Source organism: Bubalus kerabau, chromosome 2 (assembly GCF_029407905.1).
Source record: "Bubalus kerabau isolate K-KA32 ecotype Philippines breed swamp buffalo chromosome 2, PCC_UOA_SB_1v2, whole genome shotgun sequence".
Taxonomy (NCBI): domain Eukaryota; kingdom Metazoa; phylum Chordata; class Mammalia; order Artiodactyla; family Bovidae; genus Bubalus; species Bubalus kerabau.
The window spans coordinates 197,087,540-197,110,628 of NC_073625.1; the positions used below are offsets into that span (position 1 = coordinate 197,087,540).

Consider the following 23,089-nt stretch of genomic DNA (forward strand, 5'->3'; position numbering starts at 1 on the left):
GTTTGCATGCTGCAATTAAAGATCCCGCATGTTAAAATGAAGACTTCATGCAGCCTAATAAATAAACAAATAAAATAATATTTTCTAAAAAAGATGAAAAGGAACCCAGTTCAAGAAAAAACTTTTTTTTTTAGCTGTTTCCATTCATTACCTCTTCTTTTTGAAAAGGGGTATCATGCCTTCCCAGGTGGTGCTGGTGGTAAAGGACCCGCCTCTCAAGGCAGGAAAAGTAAGAGACACAAATTTGATCCCTGGGTTGGGAAGATGCCCTGGAGGAAGGCATGGCAACCCACTTCAGTATTCTTGCCTGGAGACCCTCATGGACAGAGGAGGCTGGTGCGCTACAGCTCATGGGGTCACGAAGAATAGGACACAATTGAGTGACTTAGTATGCACACACATCATGCCTATAAGAATGTACCGAGAAATTAAAATTAAGAGCTTTGGTTTTTTGAAACACAAAATAAAACTTGGCATCTGACATTGGTTTTCTTGAATCAGAACCTACTTACACTCGGGCGGATTCCATCACAGAAAGAGCCCTCAGTGAAACTGCACAGATGCTGTTCTTCTTGCTGAGTATGAGGGGACCTATGCAAGAAGGTCCCTGAATGCAGCCCCAAGCCACAGACTCAAGCTCACCAGCCACGTTAAAACTGGGGTCCACCCTCACGTCATAACACTGAGCGGAGGCCCCCAGGCTTGAGAAAGCCCATGTGGTAGGTCGAAATTGAAGCTGGGCAATGGATATAACTTCTTCCAGTGGGTGGAGGCAAACCCGTCAACCTTCTCAAAATCTACCCGTTTTCCAGGGCCCACCCCGCTTCCTGTTCTGGAGTTTGTCTTGCACTTGGAGACGGCTGTTCCCTGCCTTGCTTGCTCTCCACCACATCCTGGTAGAATACTTTTGTTCACATCTAAAATGCAAATTTTAAAAAAATCTTTTATTGGAGTATAGTTGATGTACAATATACTGTGTTAGTTTCAGGAGTATAGAAAAGTGAATCAGTTATACATACACATATAACCACTCTTTTTTAGATTCTATTCCCACATTGGTTATTACAGAGTATTGAGTAAAGCTTCTTGTATTATACAGTAGGTCCTTGTTATTTACCTATTTTATATACAGTAGATGGGGAAAAATTGGAAACAATGACAGATTTTATTTTCTTGGGTTCCAAAATCACTACAGATGGTGACTGCAGCCATGAAATTAAAAGACACTCACTTCTTGAAAGAAAAGCTATGATAAACCTAGACAGTGTATTATAAACCAGGGCCTTCACTTTGCCAACAAAGGTCTGTATTGTTAAAGCTATGGTTTTGCCAATAGTTATGTATGGTTGTGAGAGTTGGACCATAAAGAAGGCTGAGTGCCAAAGAATTGATGCTTTCAAACTGTGGTGCTGGAGAAGACTCTTGAGAGTCCCTTGGACAGCCAGGAGATCAAACCAGCCAACCCTACAGGAAGTCAGCCCTGAATATTCACTGGAAGGACTGATGCTGAAGCTGAAGCTCCAATGCTTTGGCCAGCTGATGCAAAGAGCTGACTTACTGGAAAGGATCTCGATGCTGGGGAACATTGAAGGCAAAAGGAGATGGTGGCGGCTGAGGATGAGATGGCTAGATAGCATCACCAACTCAACGGACATGAGTTTGAGCAAACTCCCGGAGACAGTGAAGGACAGGGAAGGCTGGTGTGCTGCCGTCCATGGCATCGCAGAAAGTTGGACAAGACTTAATGACTGAACAATAAGAACATTCCATTGTTTGTATGTATGTGTATACATATAATACATATATGTGTGTGTGTGTGTATATATATATATATATATATGTATGTATATTCTTTATCCCTTTATCCATTTAACAAACATTTATAGATAAAGTCTCTATACCAGGCACTGTCCCAGGTGCTGGGGATACAGCCATGCCCATTTCCATGGTGCCCACGTCCGAGGGGTGAAGCCCCTCTCCCCAGCCCCCCATACTCTGCCCTTGAAGCCCACAGTCCACTCCCCCTCCGACCCTTCTGTGGGTGAGCAGGCAAAAGTTTACTGGCAAAGCAGTCTTCAGCTCATCCCACAGTTCATCCGAAGGGCACTGTCTTCCTGAGTGTCCTTCTGGGTTCACGAGGTGATTTCATGTTAAGAACTTGATGAGGGAACTACCTGGGAGGACCTCACAGGTCTCCTTGGGCCACTCCAGGAGTCCAAAGAGGCCAACCCCACGAGAGGGCCCGAATGATGCTGGCCTGGGCATTCATCCCAGTCAGCCTCAAACCTGAGTCGGAACCAACCCCCTCCTCTGGCGGTTCTCCTCCTAAGAATTTGAAAAGCACAGACTTAGTCCTAATCGACTCAACAAGCTCCTAATCGGGTTACGTGCCATGAATGGAGGTAGTCACCACAAAAGGTATTTTTAGGACCCCAGACAAGGAGGAGATTGTCTGGAGCGCTCCGGGGTAATTTGTGGGTCTGTTTTATTTCTGACTCAGAGGCAGTGGAAAAGCTGCTTCAGAGAGCCCGCGGCCGAGTGGCGGGTGGAGCTCAGCAGTGATTCATGGAGCACTTGGGGCTCAGACTGAAACTGGAGATGTTTGTCTTCACAGCTGGGTGTTATTTTTACTCTTACTAAATATTCTCTTACACCTGGAACGTCAGCCTCTTCCCACCAGACCCGTTCCCCTTCCCCCCTTCTCCGAAGCAGTTGAAGACAAAATTAATTAAAGAGTCACCACCAACAGTTAGCTCTTTGTCCCCAAAAGGGGGTTGACGTTCCCCTGAGAAGGTTTCATGATTTCAGGGTGTGTTTCTTTTAGCAGCTGAAAACGGGGATCGGCAAGACGACGTCACACTCGGCTCTTGAAAACTGGGGAGGACATGCAGCCTTGACGAATTCATCCTTTGGAAGCACAATGTTCTGTAGAATGAGATCCTTCTCTGCAGAGAGTTTACCTGACGAAGAGGTGGCATCCTTTCCATCTCTTGAGTTTCTTTTTTCTTGAGACACTTTTCCTTTTCCAGAGAGCAAAGAATGAAGCCAGATAGCCGTGATGGTGCTTCAGGGTTTCATTTTCCTAACAGGCTATGTAAATCCTGGTTAGCCAAGATGATTTTCCTTTACAGGAGAGAAAATGCCAAGCATTTCCCCTTGTCTCTGATGGCAGCATCCACAGAGACCTGATGGGACTCGTTTACATCACAGGGAAGAGCACGGCTCTTCCACAAAGTGGCACCCATCCATCCGACATCCCGAGAGACGACAAAGACGGTCCTGAGTGACACCAAGAGGAGAAATGAGGAACGGAGCAGGAGCTCCTGAGAACGCGTCTCCCTTACTAACTTTTCCCCAAACGAAGCCCTTTCAATCCATGCCTCAGCCCTGCGGCCCAGTGAACTGAAGTCTGTGAAGACCCAAGGTCCCTCGTAAGCAGGACAAGCTTTTCCTACCCGACTTCACTAGCACAGTTGGGAAAAACACTCATTTTCCAGTCTCCGACACTGAGCCGCCCACGGCTTGGAAGGTTTGCAAGGCGGTCGAGCTTAACTAGGAGACATCTTTCATGCCAATCGGATTCAGAACCCCGAGGCAGAGAGCAACCAATGTCATCAGAGCTGCAAATTTCACTATCCTAAAAGAGGACATAAAATCTTCGAGAAAATGTCAGAAAACATACATGGAGTCAAATCTCCATGTGTCAAAGCAGAAAGATGTGAGAGAGACCAGTCCCAGGGAGCCACTTCCAAAGGTCAAATATTGAATGTTTCACATAAAATGAGAAAACCTGATGTTAAAAGGTTGTTTTGTAGGCAGGGGTTGGGCAAAGCACCTCTTCCCACACAACGACATGTAGGGAATTTGAACAGTCACCATCGTAAAACTGAGTGTTTTTTATTTTTAATTTCAGCCCACTGAGTATTTACTAAGAGACACTGCTGGGCTCAGACAGCAGGTCTCCTCATCATGCTAATATTTTTTAAAATGTGGTTCTGTTTGGAATCACCTCATGAAGGTACCATAAAGAAGGCAGAGTGCCAAAGAATTGATGCTTTTGAACTGTGGTGCTGGAGAAGACTCTTGAGAGCTCCTTGAACAGCAAGGAGATCAAACCAATCAATCCTAGAGGAAATCAACCCTGAATATTTATTGGAAGGACTGATGCTGAAGCTCCAAAACTTTGGCCACCTTGATGCAAAGAGCCAGCTCATTGGGGAAGACTCTGATGATGGGATAGACTGAAGGCAGGAAGAGAAGGGATGACAGAGGATGAGATGATTGGATGGTATCATCTACTCAATGGAAAAGAGTTTGAGCAAACCCCGGGAGACAGTGAAGGACAGGGAAGCCTGTTGTGCTATGGTCCGTGGGGTTGCAGAGTCAGACATGACTGAGTGACTGACACATTCGCTTTTGACTTCCCAGTGTCTGGGCTGATACTCAGAGGGGCCGAGGCTCAGTTCTCAGGAGGATTTCCAGCTTTGGCTTGTCCACCCCTCATTCCAGGGTGCAGTCCCCAAACCTGGGGCTCAGCCTCAATTCCTTCTTCATCCCTCCTTGTGTGCATGCTTAGTTGCTCAGTTCCGTCTGACTCTCTGTGACCCCATGGACTGTAGCCCACCAGACTCCTTCTCTCCACGGGACTCTCCAGGTAAGAATACTAGAGTGGGTTGCCATTTCCTTCCCCAGAGGATATTCTCAACTCAGGGATCGGACCCACATTTCCTGTGTCTCCTGCATTGCAGGTGGATTCTTTATCCACTGAGCCATCAGGGAAGTCCTTCTTACCTACCAGCAAAACATATCAGCTCTACCTTCGGCGTATGTCCAGGATGTAACCACTTCTCCCACCCCTGCATCGCTACCACCCTCATGCAGGTCTCACCATCTCTTACCTGAATTCCTGCAGGGGCCTCCTAGTGGGTTTCAGCTTTAATACAGGGGCCAAGGACATCCTGCTTAATTTGAGAGACATCATGTCTTCCTTTGCTAACAGCCCCCAGGAGTCTCCTAGCTCACTCAGAGTGAAGATCAAAGTCCCTCACTGGCCCCGTAATCACTCCATCTCAACCCCTATTACTCCTCCCCTTAGTCACTAAACATCAGCCTCAGCTGTCCCCCAACACTTCAGACTGACCTCAGGGCCTTTGCACTTACCACTCCTTTTACTTGCAAAGTTCTTCTGCTGGTTAACCGTAAGACCTACCCCCTCACTGACTTTGGACTTTACTCAATTGTCATGTTCTTAGAGGTGATGTTTTCAGGCTGTCCTTTGTAGAACTACCACTCCTGGTCCGCTTTATTTATTTTTTTTCCCTTAGCATTTACTATGATCTAACCTGCTAGCCTTTAGTAAGCTATCTGGCTCAACGGCTGTCTTTCCCATTAGAAAGTGAACTTAGGCAATATTTTCGTGTATGCTTCATGACTGCATGGCAAGTACCTGTAACAGTGACTGCACACAGTAGGTGCTCAATAAAGACTTGGGAAAAGGAACGACTGCAGGCATAGCTGGGATGTCTGGGACCAAGATGGACCAATCAGGAAGCCCCCTTTTCTGTCACCTTAATCACGCTCCTGCACCATGCTTTTTAAATACCACATCAAAAGCATCCTGCCGTCTGACCCTAAGCTAGAGTTCTTCACAACAGACACTGAATCTGTCTCCCAGACCACAGAGAAAGGCAAGGCTCAGTCCCTCACCGCAAAGACTCGGGCAGACAAAAGCTACTGCAGTGGGAGGCTGGTGGTGGGGGGTTCCCCTTCCATCCAGGCAGACTTCCTGGGCGCAAACCCTCCTCTGCACATCCTTTCTCCCGACTCTCCACTCTACAGACCACTTCTATTCAGCTCCAGGGATTCTCTGTTTTCATCTCCCTGGAACCTGCAGCAGGGCTAGACCAGTGAGCATCAGAATCCCTGGTGAGGAGGGGGACTTGCTGAAACCTGGAGGGCGAGGCCCCAGCCCCAGAGTTTCTGCTTCAGCCAGTCTGGGCGGGGCCGAGAAGCCACATCACTAACAAGCTCCCAGGTGGTGCTGCGGCTCTCAGGGCACCCGCTTTGAGAACCAGGACAGCAGGGGACGCTCCCCCTGTCTGCACTCGCCCAACAGACTCAAACAATAAGTTAATGGCTCCAGGTGGCCTGGGCTCTGGGCTGGGAGCCGGGCTCACGGCGCGGCACACAGAGCCCTTTCGCTCCAGCTGCAGTGAGCCTCCAGGTGGGCAGCATGGAGGAGGCATCCTTGCCTGCGGAAGGATGAAGGCTGCTCAGTGCAACCTGGACATGCAACCGGCAGAGTGTCCAAAACAGGGACACTGAGCCAGAGTCAAGCAGCCTGCTTTGCACACGATACTGCCTGCCTGTAAGGGAAGGCGATCTCCCTGTGGACCGTGTGTGCTGGCGTGTGTGTCTTTCTCGGCCTGTCCTGCGGGTCTACAGTGGCATGTGCCTTAGGAACCACACACAGAGTTAAGGCCATCAGCTGGGAGCTCGCCGGAGGCCGGGCGCCCCTGAAGCCCCAGCAGGGCCTCTGTGCCCACCAGCTGTGCTAAGTGGGCTGTGCTCACATGTCTCCACTGCACAGACATCTGAGGGTTTCTCGTATGTGAGGCTGGAGTGAAGAAGGGGGAAGGCACGGTGGACAGGGACCACTGAGAAGTGATGTCGTGTGTCTACACGGTGTGCAGGGAGGCTCGTGTCTGCAAGAATTGTGTGATCTGGTGCTGCCGCTGCCAAGCTAAACCCACAACTACATCCCTGTTGGCTCAAGGTGCCTTTCTCTCCTGTTTTCCTTTTATTATTTTTTTATAGGGCTCCTTTAGAATGGAAGCAGATCTCACTTCACCACTTGTATTTCACTTCAGGAGTCTGCGGGCGCGTTGGGGCTGAGGTTTTGTAGAATTTCATCACTTGCCTGGGAAACTCAGTCCCTCCCTTCTCCAGCCTTAGCCTTTCCCTCTGAGGGTGACGGATGGACAGGAACCGAGCAGACCATTCCCAGGGCCCATGTGTGCATGCTGCGTGCATGCTTAGTTGCATTCGACTCTTTGGCGATGCTGGGGACTGGAGCCCACCTGGGTCCTCTGTCCATGGGATTTTGCAGGTGATAATGGAGTGGGTTGCCATTTCCTCCTCCAGGGGATCTTCCTGATGCAGGGTTCAAACCTGCGTCTCCTGAGTCTTCTGTATTGCCGATGGATATCTTGCCACTGAGCCACTGGGGAAGCACACTCCATTCTCAGGGACTGGACCCTAAAGCAGTAGGAGTGGGGTGGTATTCTGGCATCACCCAGCCTACAGAAGGGTCTCCTCCCCCCGGGGGATGTTTGCAAAAGAGCAAGGAGGGGCCACAAAGGTAACAACCCACACATTCTGGCCCAAGTCCAATTTGTGACTTACGTAGATTCCCCCTGAACTTGACTTCCAGAGGCAAGTGTGCTGCAAGGAAGTCCACTGCACCAGGGCTCAGAGCAAGGACAGCAAGAAGGAGCTGGAGATGCACTTCATTTCCAGCTGCAGCCCCTGACTCCTGGGCACCCCTGGCCTGGGGCTTCCAGGCGGTGGGTGACGCATCCACCCTCTCCAGAAAGATGCAGGGAGGAGGCATGTTCAGGGGCTACATCCTGGGCCCTGGTGCTCAGACGAAACAGAACCACGCCTCCTTCACTGTGTCCCTGCCACGAGCCCCTCCCGGGAGGATCCCCGTCTCCACGACCTCAGCCTCTGTCCCCTGACACTCTGGGGCAGAGCTGGAACGGCCAGGTGTTCACTGGAGGTTTCCATAATGAAGGTGCAGTCAACGCACGTCCACGCTCCTGTCTCTGGAGCAGGAACTGACACATGTAAAGATCATGCAGGAAGTCAGCAGCATCTGTGGATTTGATCCTGAGAGGTCCCTCTGTCTGCCTGCTGCCTCTTCGAATCCTCTAGAGGAAATGGGCCTTAGCTCCACTGATTGAGTTTTGAGTTTTCCCTTCCTCCATGGCTTCCCCTGGTGGCTCAGATGGCAAAAAATCTACCTTTGATGTCAGAGACCTGGGTTCAATCCCTGGGTCGGGAAGATCTCCTGCAGGAGGGCGTGGCAACCCACTCCAGAATTCTTGTCTGGGAAATCCCATGGACAGAGGAGCCTGGAGGGCTGCAGGCCTTGAGGTTGCAAAGAGCTGGACACGACCGAGTGATTAACACTTTTATTTTCACTCCCCTTCAGGGGAAGCCCCTTACATTCTGAAGAGCAGATTATGCCTCACGTCCATCTTGCAATATTGCACCAGTCACAGCTGAAGGCTGGTCCTGGTGTGGCCTGGTGACATCAACTTGCTGTATGAACCTCCTTCCAACACTTCCCACTCAGCCAGGCTGAGTCCTTCAGGGACAGGGAAGTGGCCACACCAGCAAACACTGGTCTGGAAGTCTGAAAGGAACAGGTCCACTGACCACTGACCAGCCAAGCAGCCAGGAGCCCCGCGTGTGGTCAGTTTTCTGAGTCTTCCTGGCCAGGCCACCACACTCAGTGACTTAAATCCAACGCCAATCGAGGCGTCGGCCTGAAGGTTTTTCAAAGGTGTGGTTAACATCAACCATCCTTTGATTTTAAAGAGAGGTGATTATCGTTGATAATGCCGGTGGGCCTCATCTCATCAGCTGAAGGTCGGAAGCAAAACCTGAGCTTTGCCTGAAAAGGAAGGAATTCTGCCTCAAGATGGTTGCATCCACACCTGCTTGAGTGTCCAGCCTGCCATTGCACGCCCAACAGATGTCAGATTTGACAGCCTCTGCAACTGCATGAGCCAACTTCTTACACCAAATCTCTTCAGCAGGTACCTTACTGGTCCTGTCTCTGGAGAACCCGACTGACACGGCAAGGCCAGGCCCCACCACACTGGACTCCCGTGGACGCTGAGCTCAGGAAGAACGGGCAGAAGCATCTTCTCCAGAGAGGACCAACACATGCCACCCTCCTGTGTTTCCAGAACATTCTGGATGAGAGGGAATGGCACTGGGGGACTGGTTGACATCTGTGTCATAGCTCAGACCCGCCGAGCTGAGCTTCCTCCCCCGCACCGGTCCACAGCAGCTTCACCATTTCCCATCCAGGATATCCTCAGCTCTGGCTCACAGGCACGTGGGTCAGCCGTGCGCTCGTCCCGGGCAGTGCCCACTGGGCAGGCACCACCACACATCCAGGAAGAAGACGGAGATGCTGACAAGGTGGCCTCCCTCGGAAGCCGCCACCAAAGCACTTCCCAGTTTTCTCCCAAAGCTGGAATTGCCTTTAACGAGCCTCTGATGGGACACCTCTGAGCATTGCAGGGCTCCACGAGAGCCTGGGAGAAGAAATGACTGATGCTTCCCCATTGTTGCTCCCCTACAAGAAAACGGGCCAGTTCCTCCACACATGGTTTCATTTCCCAGGAAAGAGACCCTTGCCTGAGCCCACCGCTTTGCAACTGCCAAGACAATTTCCCCAGTTAGCCAGGAACACAGGCGTAGTGTCCCAGGGGTCGTGTCTTTCTTAGGGACTTGACGCCTGAAGGCCAACTTCAAGGTTGCCCTGAGCAACCCCCCCCACCCCATCCCAAATTCCTGGGGTGACCAGCCATGGGCTGGGAAGGTGGCCCCCCCGGTCCAGCCAGGAGGGCAGGTGGACGTGGGCTCCTGAGGAAAAGCACAGACCTACATGGGAGGAAACGGTATTCAAGCGCCTCCCTTATTTATCTATTTCTCTGTTTGCTTATTTGTTCATTCATATATTTAAATCTGGCCAGAAGGAAAGTCTCACTTCTGCAGTATCGTTCTCACCTCCTGGCTAAGGCTCCTTTCTGAGCCTTTCTAAATCCAGACTGGCACTCCGAGAGCTGGCCTGAGGCCAGACTTGGCAAAAAGGGCCAGGGCACAGATCCCCCTGCTAACTGCCAGCTGGAAGCCACGTTGGTGCCCTTTGCCCTAAGTGCTTTCTCTGATTCTTTCTCCTTCTCCCCCTCCATCTCCATCTTTCTCTGTCTCTGTCTCTCTCACACACGCACGTGCACAGACACACACACACACGCGCGACACCCATGCTGATGTATTTCCCACAGGTAGAAACGAGCCTTGGAAGAAGACCTCTTTAGAAACGCACCCCACCCCATCGTGACTATCCTGGCATGTATGGGATCACGTGACTCCATTAGAAACAGAATCCACCACTCTGCTCAGTGCTACGTGGCAGCCTGGATGGGAGGGGATTTTGGGGAGAGAGTGGATCCATCTAGATGGATGGCTGAGTCCCTTTGCTGTTGACCCCAAACTATCACAACATTGTTTGTTAATTGGCTGTACCTTGATACAAAGTAAAGTTAAAAAAAATTAAAACAAACAACAAAAAAAGAGAATCCATTACTCTTTAGAGGGCTGGCAGCATAGCGACCCTACTAAATAAACACGGCTACATTCTTCAGAACAGAGCAAGTCTCAGGAGCAAATGCAGTGAACGGTGAGTGGAAACATTCTATCAGAGGGACAGGATTCACCGTGACGTATTTATACGTATTATATGTAAAGAGCGGAGAAGGCAATGGCACCCCACTCCAGTACTCTTGCCTGGAAAATCCCATGGATGGAGGAGCCTGGTGGGCTGCGGCCCATGGTGTCGAGAAGAGTCGGACACGACTGAGAGACTTCACTTTCACTTTTCACTTTTATGCACTGGAGAAGGAAATGGCAACCCACTCCAGTGTTCTTGCCTGGAGAATCCCAGGGACGGGGGAGCCTGGTGGGCTGCCGTCTATGGGGTCGCACAGAGTTGGACACGACCAAAGCGACTTAGCAGCAGCAGATGCAAAGAGGAACCTGCTGGACTCTATGACTACATTCCCACCCAGGTCCTTTCAGAAGTCTAGGACTTTTCCCTCGATGAGGTCCAGGGTGAGCCCACCTTGGCTAGAATCCACTTCAGGGACCAGCTTCACAGCAGAAAGGCAACATCCCACTTCCGAGAAGAAACTAGATGCACAGAAGTGAACGACTCCCTGGAGCCCAGGTAAACCTTAGCACCTCCCATCTTTGTGTCTGGCACCTCCAGCCTCATGGGTGACATTCCTCTGGGGACTCTGATTTGGCACCTTCACCGACACCACACTAGAAGTTGACTCGATGGTCTCCAGCATGTATAAAACACAGCACTTATTTTAAAACATATTGAGCATTAAAATATGTAAGTAGCAAAAAGGGTCCCCTGTAGCTGCAACAGAGCGGAAAAGTGCACTGGGTGTGGAATCAAACACCCTTGGTTTAGATCCAATCTCCTAGTTGTTTGAAATGATGCTTTGGGTTAGCCAGAAAATGCCTGGGTCTCAGTTTCCTCATCCACCAAACGGGGACGAGCATTCCTCTCGGGGCTGCTTAGAAGACTGACAGGCCATTGCTGCTGCTGCTGCTAAGTTGCTTCAGTCGTGTCCGACTCTTAGCGACCCCATGGACCGCAGCCTACCAGGCTCCTCTGTCCATGGGATGTTCCAGGCAAGAGTACTGGAGTGGCCATTGGATGCATACAAAAGGACTTTCTACGAAGTAAAGCACCAGAAAAGGTGAGCTGTTCTTGTGACTCTAGGCAGATTATGCAAATTTAAATGAAATTCTCTTTGTCCTGGGAATTTAAATGATTCTTCCTGAATGTATACGGGGTATTCTATCACAGGGCTTCCCAGGTGGCACTAGCGGTAAAGAACCACCCTGCCAATGCAGGAGACAGAAGAGACTCAAGGTTCCATCCCTGGGTTGGGAAGATCCCCTGGAGAAGGGCATGGCAACTCACTCCAGCACTCGTGCCTGGAGAATCCCACGGTCAGAGGAGCCTGGCAGGCTAGAGTCCATAGGGTTGCAGAGTTGGACACGGCTGAAGCGACTTAGCATGCATGCACCTATTATATCATAACTGAAATCAGTTTTACTTTCCAAAACGGCATCTGATGAAATGCTTTTAAGTGCCTGGGATAACACGTTCGCTAATTCGCTGCGTTTAGGTGACAGCGGCATGACACACTCAGAAGAGTTAACACTTACGAGTGACGCTGGCGCTTGGTTTTCAGTGTTAAGTAAAGAGGAGAGGGAAAAGCACGCGTTCAGAGACGGCGACGGGGGAGGGGCAGGCGGACACAGGCAGCGGATCCATCCGCAGCATCACGTGGGGCAGACGAGCGCGGTGCCGTCGGCCCACGGGCTGACACTCTCCCGCTGTTTAAACTGAAGACAGTTTTACTTTCCAGGCAAGAAAACCCTCCGAGATGAGTTCTGCCATATGTGGGCAAGGCCCCCCTTCCCACGCCGCCCTCATGCCTGGGAAATGAGAACTGCACATCTCCTCTTCAAAGCGAGTTCTCGGTAAATATACTACCGGTTTTTCACAACCTCTGTCCTCCACGCAAACCACTGGCGAACACATTTTCGCAGCCTCGCCCAGGATTCCTGTGCAATGTCTCGGGGGCAATGCCATCCATTTTCACTCGGCCTTTTCAGGGGACGGGGACCCAGGCAACTGGGAGGATCCAAGCCCACGGTCTCCTTACCTTGAGCCGTTCACCTGGTTAGGGTTACATTCCATCTTGATGGTGACCCTGGCTGGGGGTTGAGACAGCCAGTCCTGCTGAGGGACGCGCGGGCTCATCTTGGATGTCTGTCCATAGTCGCCGGAGGAGGACGCGGTCATGTCCGTCTTGGGCAGGTGCGGCGTGCCGTAGGCGCACTCAAACAGTGACTGGTCCTCGCTCACGACTGATAACGCTTCCTAAACGCCCAGAGAGACACACCTTCAGGACATGCCAAGGAACAGCCGTGCTGCAGAAAGTCGCTAACGTCAGAGTCATCTCTAACTGGGACCCCACTGTTTAGGTACCTTTTCTGGTGTCCATTTCTACCTTTCAGAAGAAAAAAGGAGCTGGCTTTCTTTCCCGAAGAAGGTAAAAGTTGGAACTGGCAGACCCAGAAAAACTTTCCTGCAGGTCCCCAAACATGCCAGGCCTGACTGCAGCCGTGCAGATAATATCCACTTTAATCTCGACTCAAGGAAGTTGAATTTCAAAGGTCTTAGAAGACATCCAATTGCATGTGTCATTATTTGACAAATGCAATCTATAATTCAACCAGACAGGGTACAGCATGGTCACGAAGATTAAAAAGCAGACATGTGACCACTGACACCTAAGCATCTGGCAAAACTGCCACATTCCCAGGAGATTTTAAAGAAGAGCTACTTAGAAGAAGAGTGTGGGGGAAATGGGGCACCAAAGGACAGACAGACAAAGATACAAATTTTTCCATTTCTAAGTTATTAGCTGAGATAGAGTTTCAAGTGGTGCTTCCATGATGGCAAACATCTGGATGATAAATGAACCAAAAAAAAAAGCTGTGAATTAACCAGAGGCCTCTAGGATGTTTAAAATACCTATACCAGTGAATAGCTCTTTCTCACCCTTGATTTCTATTCCTATCTCTGCTCATTTTGCATGATTTGTTGAAAAGAAACAGCAATGTGCCATTGTTGGACCATTCTTCTGAGGCTCTAAGTCAAACAAGAGGTTAGCCTATGGCCAGGCTGACATTCTACAGCCAAATCCACAAAGGCAAATATGACTGGGAACTCTCAGCTGCTTGAATGATACCTCATGCAGCAGCTACACAGAATAACTACAACACAATCCAATTCTGCTTTCCATAGTTAAAAAAAAAAGTCCGTATGGGAATTCACGTTTATTTCATTTCTTAAACACCCTTGGTACTGCTATTAGCTTTTGAGAAGCAAATGCTGTTTGCATCACACATTTTTTTAAAAATGGAAAACTATGGCAACCTTCTGGTCCGGACTTCCCATCCCCCAGAGGGGAGAATCTGAGATCCGGAAAGGTCCGACCTCACCTGGAAGTGAGCAACCCAAGATCAAGCAGGGAATTCATGAGGACTCCAACAAGTGTTTTATCATCGGCTTCCTCCTGCCCCCAGAGCCTAGGACGTTCTTCTTAAACATTTCTCGGTTTGGGATGTGGGTCTGTGTTAGCACTCATTTCTTGTTTGAATTGATACTTAAGTCAGGATGCTCTTCTTCACCCCAGTTGTTAATATTAATAATAAAGCTCTTCAAAGCAGCCTTTCTAAGAGAGAAACCTCCCTCCCTACAGATACAAAGAAGTATCTGAATCTTTAGGGAACACACGCATTTTCACAAAGCACCCCCCAATCCAGTGTGTACCCCCTCCCATTCTACCTCCCCCCACCTACCCAGGGAGCAACTTCATCACTCTCCAAGTGCATGAACTTCACAGCCAGCCGGGCACAGTGTGCTATGAATCAGTGAGCAGGGAGAATCACAAGGAACAAACTCAATGCTCTGGATCCGAGTGGTAGCCAGGTGTCTGTGCAGAGGTAACAGCCCCCGCCCCCCACTGACATAGCTAAAATCCCTTAGAACCAGAGCCCTGTGATGTTTGGGGAAACAGTGAGCTGAGGATTTAAACAGTAACACGAACTCTACAAAACCGTGTGCTCTGCCAACCGGAGAGCCCAAAGCAGGCACAGGAAAGACAAAAAGAACACAAAGCAGGCATCTTGACCACCCAGCAAAAGCAAACACGTCAGCAAACAGCACCAATCTGAGAAACAGGCGTGGCAGATGGGGAGTGGGGCGGGAGGTTGAGGTGGGGAACCTGAATCTAGGGGCTCTCTGGACAGATCACAAACGGAGCGAGCAGATGTAAGGGGTCTCAACTCACAGATGCTGGGTTAAAAATCAAGTCGGCACCACAGACTTAGTGCAGTCCTGCTAATCCACAAAGGCAAAATTAGAGCTTCTTCAATAAAGTTTGCAAAACAGGGTCTGCCTTCCCATAGCAGCACTGGAGAGAATGCTTTTTACACACTCAGAACAAAGAAAACAAGGCTCTCCTGCCTGGTCCTGCAGACCCCACCAAGCCTCGGAGGGGAATAACATACTATGTAATGTTAGCATTGGCTCACTGGCTTAAGAGAAACACGAAAAAACCGGCAGAAACGGGCTAAATCGAGGGACAGACTTCACATCATAAATGAGTAAGAAGAAGGCTTTCACAGCACAAAGAGTAACGATGTTAAAATAGGAGTGTATCCCTAGATAAAGCAGGATATTCTGGCAAACACACCCAATGACCAAAGATGTAAATGCAGCATAGGATTTAGACACTGGACCAGCTTACGAGAACTGAAACAACGCTTCAGTGTGTGTTTGGGGCGGGAGGGACCTATCCTCACATCTGGCATAGCATTATTTCACCACATGGTCTTCTAAAGAAAGAAATCAAAGTTAACGGAGATCGATTTAGGGGAAGAAATTGACAAAAGCTAGAGATACGGGGGGCACACAGCTTTCCTGCATATCTGAAAACTCTCCTCTGCATGAATCCTTCATGAGGACGGCCATAGCCTTCGGAACAGCAAAAGTTGCTTTTCTTTGCTAGAGGAGAAGTCGTGGAAAAATGAGACAGCTTTAGGATACAACGTTTCATTTCAAAAGGGGTGACGTGCTGTCCTTATTCTGTCAAGACAAGAGAGCGTGCCCAGGAGGGATGCTAAGTAAGCCAAAGCAGCCAAAGATCTAGGACTTAGTACAAGTGAGGAAAAAATAAATAATAAATGGAATCACATACACACACTCACACACACACACCAACTCAGCACATCAGAACAATGAAGGGGTAAAAAGAAGCTAAGGGTGGCTTTCAGAGACCTGCTTCAAACAAGGAGGCTCCCTAAAGTTAACGGCTGTTCTTTAGAAGAAAAGGAACGCCATACACCAACAGCATGCCTTTGTTCACCCACGGGACTTTGTCTATTACATGCAGGTTTCATCATCCCTTTGGTCCCAGGATGAATGACAAAGGCTGAGGCATAGGATTCTCCCACCCCAGCGGCCCTGGGACTTCAAAGCTGGGAAACGAGCGAGCCCAGTGGGATTAAAACCAGAATGGGCCGCTGCACAGGGCCTGGTAACCAGGACCACATGAGGCCCTTGTCTCCAGCTCTGCAACTGACTGTTCCTGGCCTCGACGGGTGCTCTCCATGCTCCCCTGACACCTGGCTTCCCTCCTCGTCCACAGCCATCTCACCTACCTACCTGCCTACCTGCCAAAGGTGTGGGCAGATGCCTTAGTTAACATGTATGGCTTATTCCCTCAGAACCTTCGGCCAGCCTCGGGGACTCGGGAACTGTTTTGGTTGCTTTATAACAGAGAATTCAAAAAAAAAAAAAAAAAAGTCCAAACCTGGCAGAAACGTGGCATAATAATTTAATATGCCTGCCTCTATGTTACTATAAAAAGACGTGAACTTTAGATTGGTGTGTGCTGGTGTGTAGGGGTGTTTTTCTGTAGCTCCAGAAAGCTGGAATATTCTGATGTGGCCGGTGGCAGGCGACCAATGCCATTTTTATGAACTTAGGAGAAACGCATAAATTCTAAGCAAATGGCCCCCCAGCAAATGGGACCGCTGTGTTAGTACATAGTGTTTATTATTATTTAAATGCTGAATACACCAACAACATATGAGGCCCATTCCTTTGGACTTTGGTCATAGCAGTTGACCAATAGTTCCAGAAAGTGAAGAGAACTCAACTAGATTATATTTCAAACGTAAGACTAAAATATTATTCTGTTTTTAGGTAACCAGATTTGGGTACAACAAAGGATCCACAATGCTTATATTAAGAAAAAAAAAAGTTGAATGCACATTTAAGCATACTGACATTTCCAGCAAAAGATTTCAGAGGTCCTGTAGCAAATGAATTTTTTTCTGTAACAGATGAATATTCTGAGAGGCTCCTATGGTTCCAGCAGAAGAATTATAAAATAAGGATCTGGACTCAATTTGGCTTCTAACTTTTGATCCCCATGGTTCATAAAAACACTGAAATGTCAATACACAGAACACAACATACTTAAGTTTTCATGAAAATCTGGGTGTGGTAAAGTGTTGAAACTAACAAAGTCTTAAAGAATGATCGGCTCTCTTTCACAGCTGGAGCCAGGAGAACATACAGAGGGAAATGGTCCTTGCGTGGTTTTCAAAAACCCAGAAAATGGCCAGAACTAGATGTCCAAAAGACAGGATTCCCAAGGCGACCCTCAGATTCCTCAAGTCTTATGTGCCTCAAATTTATGAAAAACAAATGGAAAACCAAGTGGGATAAGCATGTTAAGATTATGGTCACACTTGAGAAAAAAAAATTCTTATAGAAGCCCTTGCTATCACAATACAATGTCCACTTTAGGAAGCCAAGGCCATCCAAAATCCACAGTTTGCCTTTTCTCCCACGCATAACCAACCAGAATCTGGTACATCACGTAACTGCTTCCATTGCTATGAAAACGACATCTTTTAGCCAACACCTTTATGACATCAATACCTTCTCTTGACTCAGAAACAGCTGATCCATCACTTAATAAACCAGTTTACACTGGTAGCAGCTCATATGAGCATCCCTTTAAATTCTATTTCACTGTTGTTTTTTTTCTTTAGGATATGCCATTTTCCACATTTTACCAGCTCTGAAATCTGGATGCATCTCACCATTGATGGCATGTCATGGGTTATTGACAGCATTTCTTCTCCTTTTATGGCTGGAAAAATTATGATTCATTTTATCATCAATGACATCTTACATTTTATGAACTATGGTCATCCCTAGTGGCTCAGATGGTAAAGAATCTATCTGCAATGAGGGAGACATGGGTTCAATCCCTGGGTTGGGAAGAGACCCTGGAGGAGGGAATGGCCACCCACTCCAGTATTCTGGCCTGGAGAATTCCATGAACAGAGGAGCCTGGCAGGCTGCATGCAGTCCATGGGTTTGCAAAGAATCAGAGTTAGGTGCTCAACTTTGTATCCGACGCCAAGACTTCCCATGTGGCTCAAGTGGTAAAAGAATCTGCCTGCCAGTGCATTTGCCACAAGAGACATGGGTTTGATCCCTGAGTGGGGAAAGAACTCCTGGAAGAGGAAATAGCAACCCACTCCAGTATTTTTGTCTGGAGAATCCCATGGACGAAGAGGCTACTTGGGCTACAGTCCGTGGGGCTGCAAAATCAGACAGAACTGCACACGCAAGCGTGAGGAAGGAGATGACGCTGGTCATTCAGTCCTGATGATAGCATGGTGAGGTCAGGAAGCCTTCCTGCCCACAGATGAGAACTGGGAGGGGCTGGGAAGAAGAGTGACGTCAGGATGAGGATGAGGCAGCAGCAGGGTCCGTGGATGGACACTCGCCGCTCTGGATGTGGCAAGCAGAAAAAAGGCATTGGCCAGCCTCACACTGTCTCCCCAGGGCCTCATCACAGCTGAGCAAAGAGCAGCCCTGACAGCGCAGACAAGAGATGGAACCACCCAGAAAGAGACAGGCTGGTGGGGAGGAGGGCCGGGAGAAGGGTGAGGGGATACACGCCCAGAGTCCCAGCACTGAGGATGGAAGTAAGGGGTCAGGAGAGCAAGTAGATAAGCCTGCTGGAGACTAGGAAGGAATCTTCTAAGTACAGTACAAGCTCTCCTATGGTCTTAAACGGAGAAGGCAATGGCACCCCACTCCAGTACTCTTGCCTGGAAAATCCCATGGATGGAGGAGCCTGGAGGTCTGCAGTCCATGGGGTCGCTGAGGGTCGGACACGACTGAGTGACTTCACTTTCACTTTTCACTTTCATGCATTGGAAAAGGAAATGGCAACCCACTCCAGTGTTCTTGCCTGGAGAATCCCGGGGACGGGGGAGCCTGGTGGGCTGCCGTCTATGGGGTCGCACAGAGTCAGACACGACTGAAGTGACTTAGCATAGCATAGCATATGGTCTTAAAAGTTATGCAGCAATGGGTCCCAGGTACACTTAATCAGCTTTTCTTACTAGTTTTCCTAAAGGAAATCAACCCTGAATATTCATTGGAAGGATTAATGCTGAAGCTGAAACTCCAATACTTTGGCCACCTGATGCAAAGAGCTGACTCACTGGAAAAGACCCTGATGTTGGGAAAGATTGAGGGCAAGAGGAGAAGGGGACAACAGAGGATGAGATGGTTGGATGGCATCCCTGACTCGATGGACATGAGGTTGAGTAAGCTCTAGGAGATGGTGACGGATAAGGAAGCCTGGTGTGCTGCAGTCCATGGGGTTGCAAAGAGTCGGACGTGACTGAGTGACTGAACAACAACTTAATAGTTTGAATCAACAAACCTGTTTTTTTCATTGGTTAATCAGATAATTCAGACCCTAACTGAAGGCCATCAGTGATGTGTTCACTGCAGGTGGATGCAGTCCATACGGCACAGGAAGAACTGGGCAGGTAGGAACATTTATCCATATGCTCCAGTGAGAGCCACACAGAGGCAGACCTAGCAATACTGGAAGATGATTTATTGGGTTGTCTCAAGCCCAGCTGTTCATAACTTCTCTTCAAGGCAGAGTGCATGCAGTAGGTGCTTCTGGAAAGCCTACTCTTATTTCATTTAGAGGAGAAAAAAGCAACACAAATAAAATAGACAAGGCACCTAGGAAAGACTGCCACTCCATTTGCCCAACAACAGGCCAGGCCTTCAGTAATTTTATTCTCAGCACGTGCAGCTTTGATTCACATACTGCCAACATCTCATGAGACAAGAAACCTCATCTGACCAGTGCCTTTTAACTACAACATTTTTAACTATGACAAAAAAGCCAAACACTGTGAGTTCAAGTTGTCTTGTCAGTATGCGTGGGAATCATTTTACCCCTTCTTGATATTACTTTCTTTCCTTAATTCTTCAGCAGAGGAAACATTAAAATCATATATTGAAGGCAGTATCTAGCTTTGATCTCACATTTTTCTCATTTAACACATTGCTATTTTAATCCCCCCCAAATATAAAAAATCTTGGATAAACCTCAAAGGAAAATGTATGTAAGCAAATGAGGTCCATTTAAGAGCTTATTTCTCCAATGTGGTATCGCTTCATATCAAACACATTTACAACTGCAATACCAGCCTGGCGCTAGAAGAATGAGACCCAGGACTGTGAGGAGATACGTGCAGGCAAATATATTTATATACACACATTCACATACATGCATTCACACTGTGCGTATTCATACACACATATATCCACACATACACATCCATACCTCCATATTCATATGCATACACATAGACATTCATACATATACATGTTCATACACACACACATGCACTTCCATATCCATACACACACACATAAATATTGGGCGGGCCAAAAAGTTTGTTTGGTTTTAAGTCAAAATAAGATATTTTTCATTTTCTTTGAAGAACTTTGTGGAACACTTTATCCACTAACTGAACAAAGTTTTTTGCCCAATACAATATATTCATACTTACACACATGCATATTCATTACTCACATGTACACACAAAAATACATAAATATATGCACATAGACTCATGTAACGTAGGTGCACACATGCATGCACATTCATATACACATGCACGCATGTTCATTCACACATGCATGTTAATGCACACACACACACACCCATCTGTCTCTCATCCTTACTATCTTTGCTCATCGAGCACTGTAGAGAACCTGGCCACCGTCCTTATTGGGGTGTCCCTTTGGGGCAACTGTTGCCTAAAGGAAAAAGAACCAGATTTCTCCCCTTTAACCTTGATTTGTTTCTTTCTCAAACTCAAAGGTATTTTCTCTCCCCTAAGCAAAGCCCTTTAGAAAAGAGCTGGAAACTAGTCTCCCCATGACCTTCCGATGAATTTCCCTGCTCTAAACTTACCAGCTTTCTCCTCAGCTGTGAGCTGCCTCGCCAGCCCCGGGGATTCTCTTTGCTCACATATTCTCCAACTGCTGCCTTTATTAAAATACAGGCGTTTTCAGGGCAGGATCGTGTGTGTGTGTTTGTGTGTGTGTGTGTGTGTGTTCCTAGCGATCAAATAGCTTCATAACATAACATGTCTTTTGATACTTCTATTAATCATAGAACTAAGTCATGAAATTCTACGAAAACCCCATGATAGATCTGTAGGTCCGAAACCTTTTTTCACATCAACAGAAGGGAATATACACTTGTGAGGCTGACTGTGCGGTCAGGGACTAGGAGTTACGAAACGACCTGCCATTGGCACTGCATCCTCAGTCATGTGATCCTGGAGCACATGACTTGCCGGGTTTATGACTGAAATCTACGTAGGCTTAAACGAGAGTCTACGGCGCTAGACCACATATGCAATCAGGAAGACTGACTAGAAAATGAAGATTAGCAAAGCAAGAAGAGAAGCAGTCAATGGGGCAGCTGAAACCCTAGTAGACTGGCACAGTGGAGAAAAACGTCAACAGAGAAGAGTTTGGTTCCACCTAATGAGAACTAGATTTAAATGAACCTCCAAACATTCGAAACCCCACAAACATAACTTTAAAACAACTCTCCTGTTTACTTTCTCACTTCTGTGCAGATGCTGTGTGAGACACTGGAGAAAAGAGGATGAGGTGGGCATACTTGGCCTGGCCATCCGAGGGCACGAGGGCGCGGGTGTGCAGGGGCAGTAACGGTCCCGGGTTCTACCGCACAGCAGCACACCACGGTTAACAAACCATGTGTCCTCCAGGCACAAACTTGGCTCAGAGAGGAGATATTATGTTAAGTGTTCTTATCACAAAACATAAAAAATAAATAAGAGCGAAGGAGGAAACTTTCTTTGGGAAGTGATGGATATGTTTATGGCTGCTTATCTCCAAACGCAGTAAGTTGTAACCATTGAATACCTTGCAGCTTTTAGTATATCCATCAAGCCCCGGTAAAGTTGGCTTTTAAAAAACAAAGGCAACAGTGTGTTTAAGTGATGTTAACGGCTCCTTTGTTCTCCTACAAAGAAACACATTTTTTTTACCCCATAGGCTTCTTTCCTTCTTTAGAGATGAACAAAAAGTGTAAAAACATGTGTGGAAACATCCTGTTTGTGGGGTCTGCATCAGAATGAGAGCAAAGAATGTGTTCCGGACCCTTTCGGAGCCTTCTGAGCCCTCTTGGTTCTGTGTGGGGTGGATTCCACTCCTGACTTTGCATACGTGTGCGTGTTTCTCTAAACATTGTCATCACATGACACTCAGAGAACATTCATCAAAAGCCTGCATCTTACTTTCGTCCGATTTGAAATAATTCATTTGGGATGAAAAGATGGTCTGCATTTCACTTTCGACCACCACATTTAGGCTGCACGACGGAGGTGCTCCACAATGTTGGAGGCAGCATGGGGTGTTGGAGGTGGCAGGGGGTTGGCGATGCTAAGAGCCTCAGGCTCCCTTGATCCCTGGGTCACCCCGGAAACTTCCTCAACCCTGTCCTGCTCCAAGTTTAGTCCCACAGTGAGCTGCTGCGGGATCACTGCAGATCCGGAGGCTGCGTTGTCCCCAGCCCTCCTGAAGCAGAATCCACTTTATAACATTATCCCCAGGTGAACCTGGATACTGCATATTCACCTGTAAGTCCTACCGCCTCATGCTTTGGGCTTCCCGGGTGGCACTAATGGTAAAGACCCCAGCCGCCAATGCAGGCGTCATAAGAGAACCAGGTTTGATCCCTGGGTGGGGAAGATCCCCTGGAGGAGGAAATAGCAACCCACTCTGGTATTCCTGCCTGGAGAATCCCATGGACGGAGGAGCCTGGCAGGCTACACAATACACAGAGTCACAAAGAACTGGACCCGACTGAAGCAATGCCTTATCCCTGTGTGAGTCTCAATTTCTCCAACTATAAAGCTGATGTTGATAACAGCCATCCCACTCCCAACCAGGGCTCCCAGTGGGCCAGGTGAGTTAGCGTACAGGACAAGTTTTATAAACCTTAATACTGCATCCCAACTATGATCCAAAAAAAGTTGATGTGACTAACCCAAATTCTTCACGTCACTCAAGACAAGAGTTTGGAATATCCGTCTCAAGTCATATTCACCAGGAACCAGGAAAGGCGCGTCATCTCTTGCATGCCATTAGTCACTCTTTCTCTGTTATGGACCAACTTTAAAAGTCAGGTATCTTTATCTAAGATGGGGAGAAGGATGAGCTGACATTTCTTATGGTCAAGAGCAC

The 23,089-nt window shown here is 48.1% G+C and overlaps 1 protein-coding gene across 4 annotated transcripts in view; it reads right to left on the minus strand.

Annotated features, from left to right (window-relative positions):
- Positions 1–23,089, minus strand: part of ERG (ETS transcription factor ERG) — a 323,925-nt gene that overhangs the window by 62,006 nt on the left and 238,830 nt on the right. For all 4 annotated transcript variants that reach the window (XM_055569950.1, XM_055569949.1, XM_055569946.1 and 1 more), the window contains one exon: positions 12,552–12,769. In XM_055569950.1, coding sequence (XP_055425925.1) covers positions 12,552–12,769 — 218 coding nt within the window. The remainder of the gene's footprint in view (positions 1–12,551; positions 12,770–23,089) is intronic.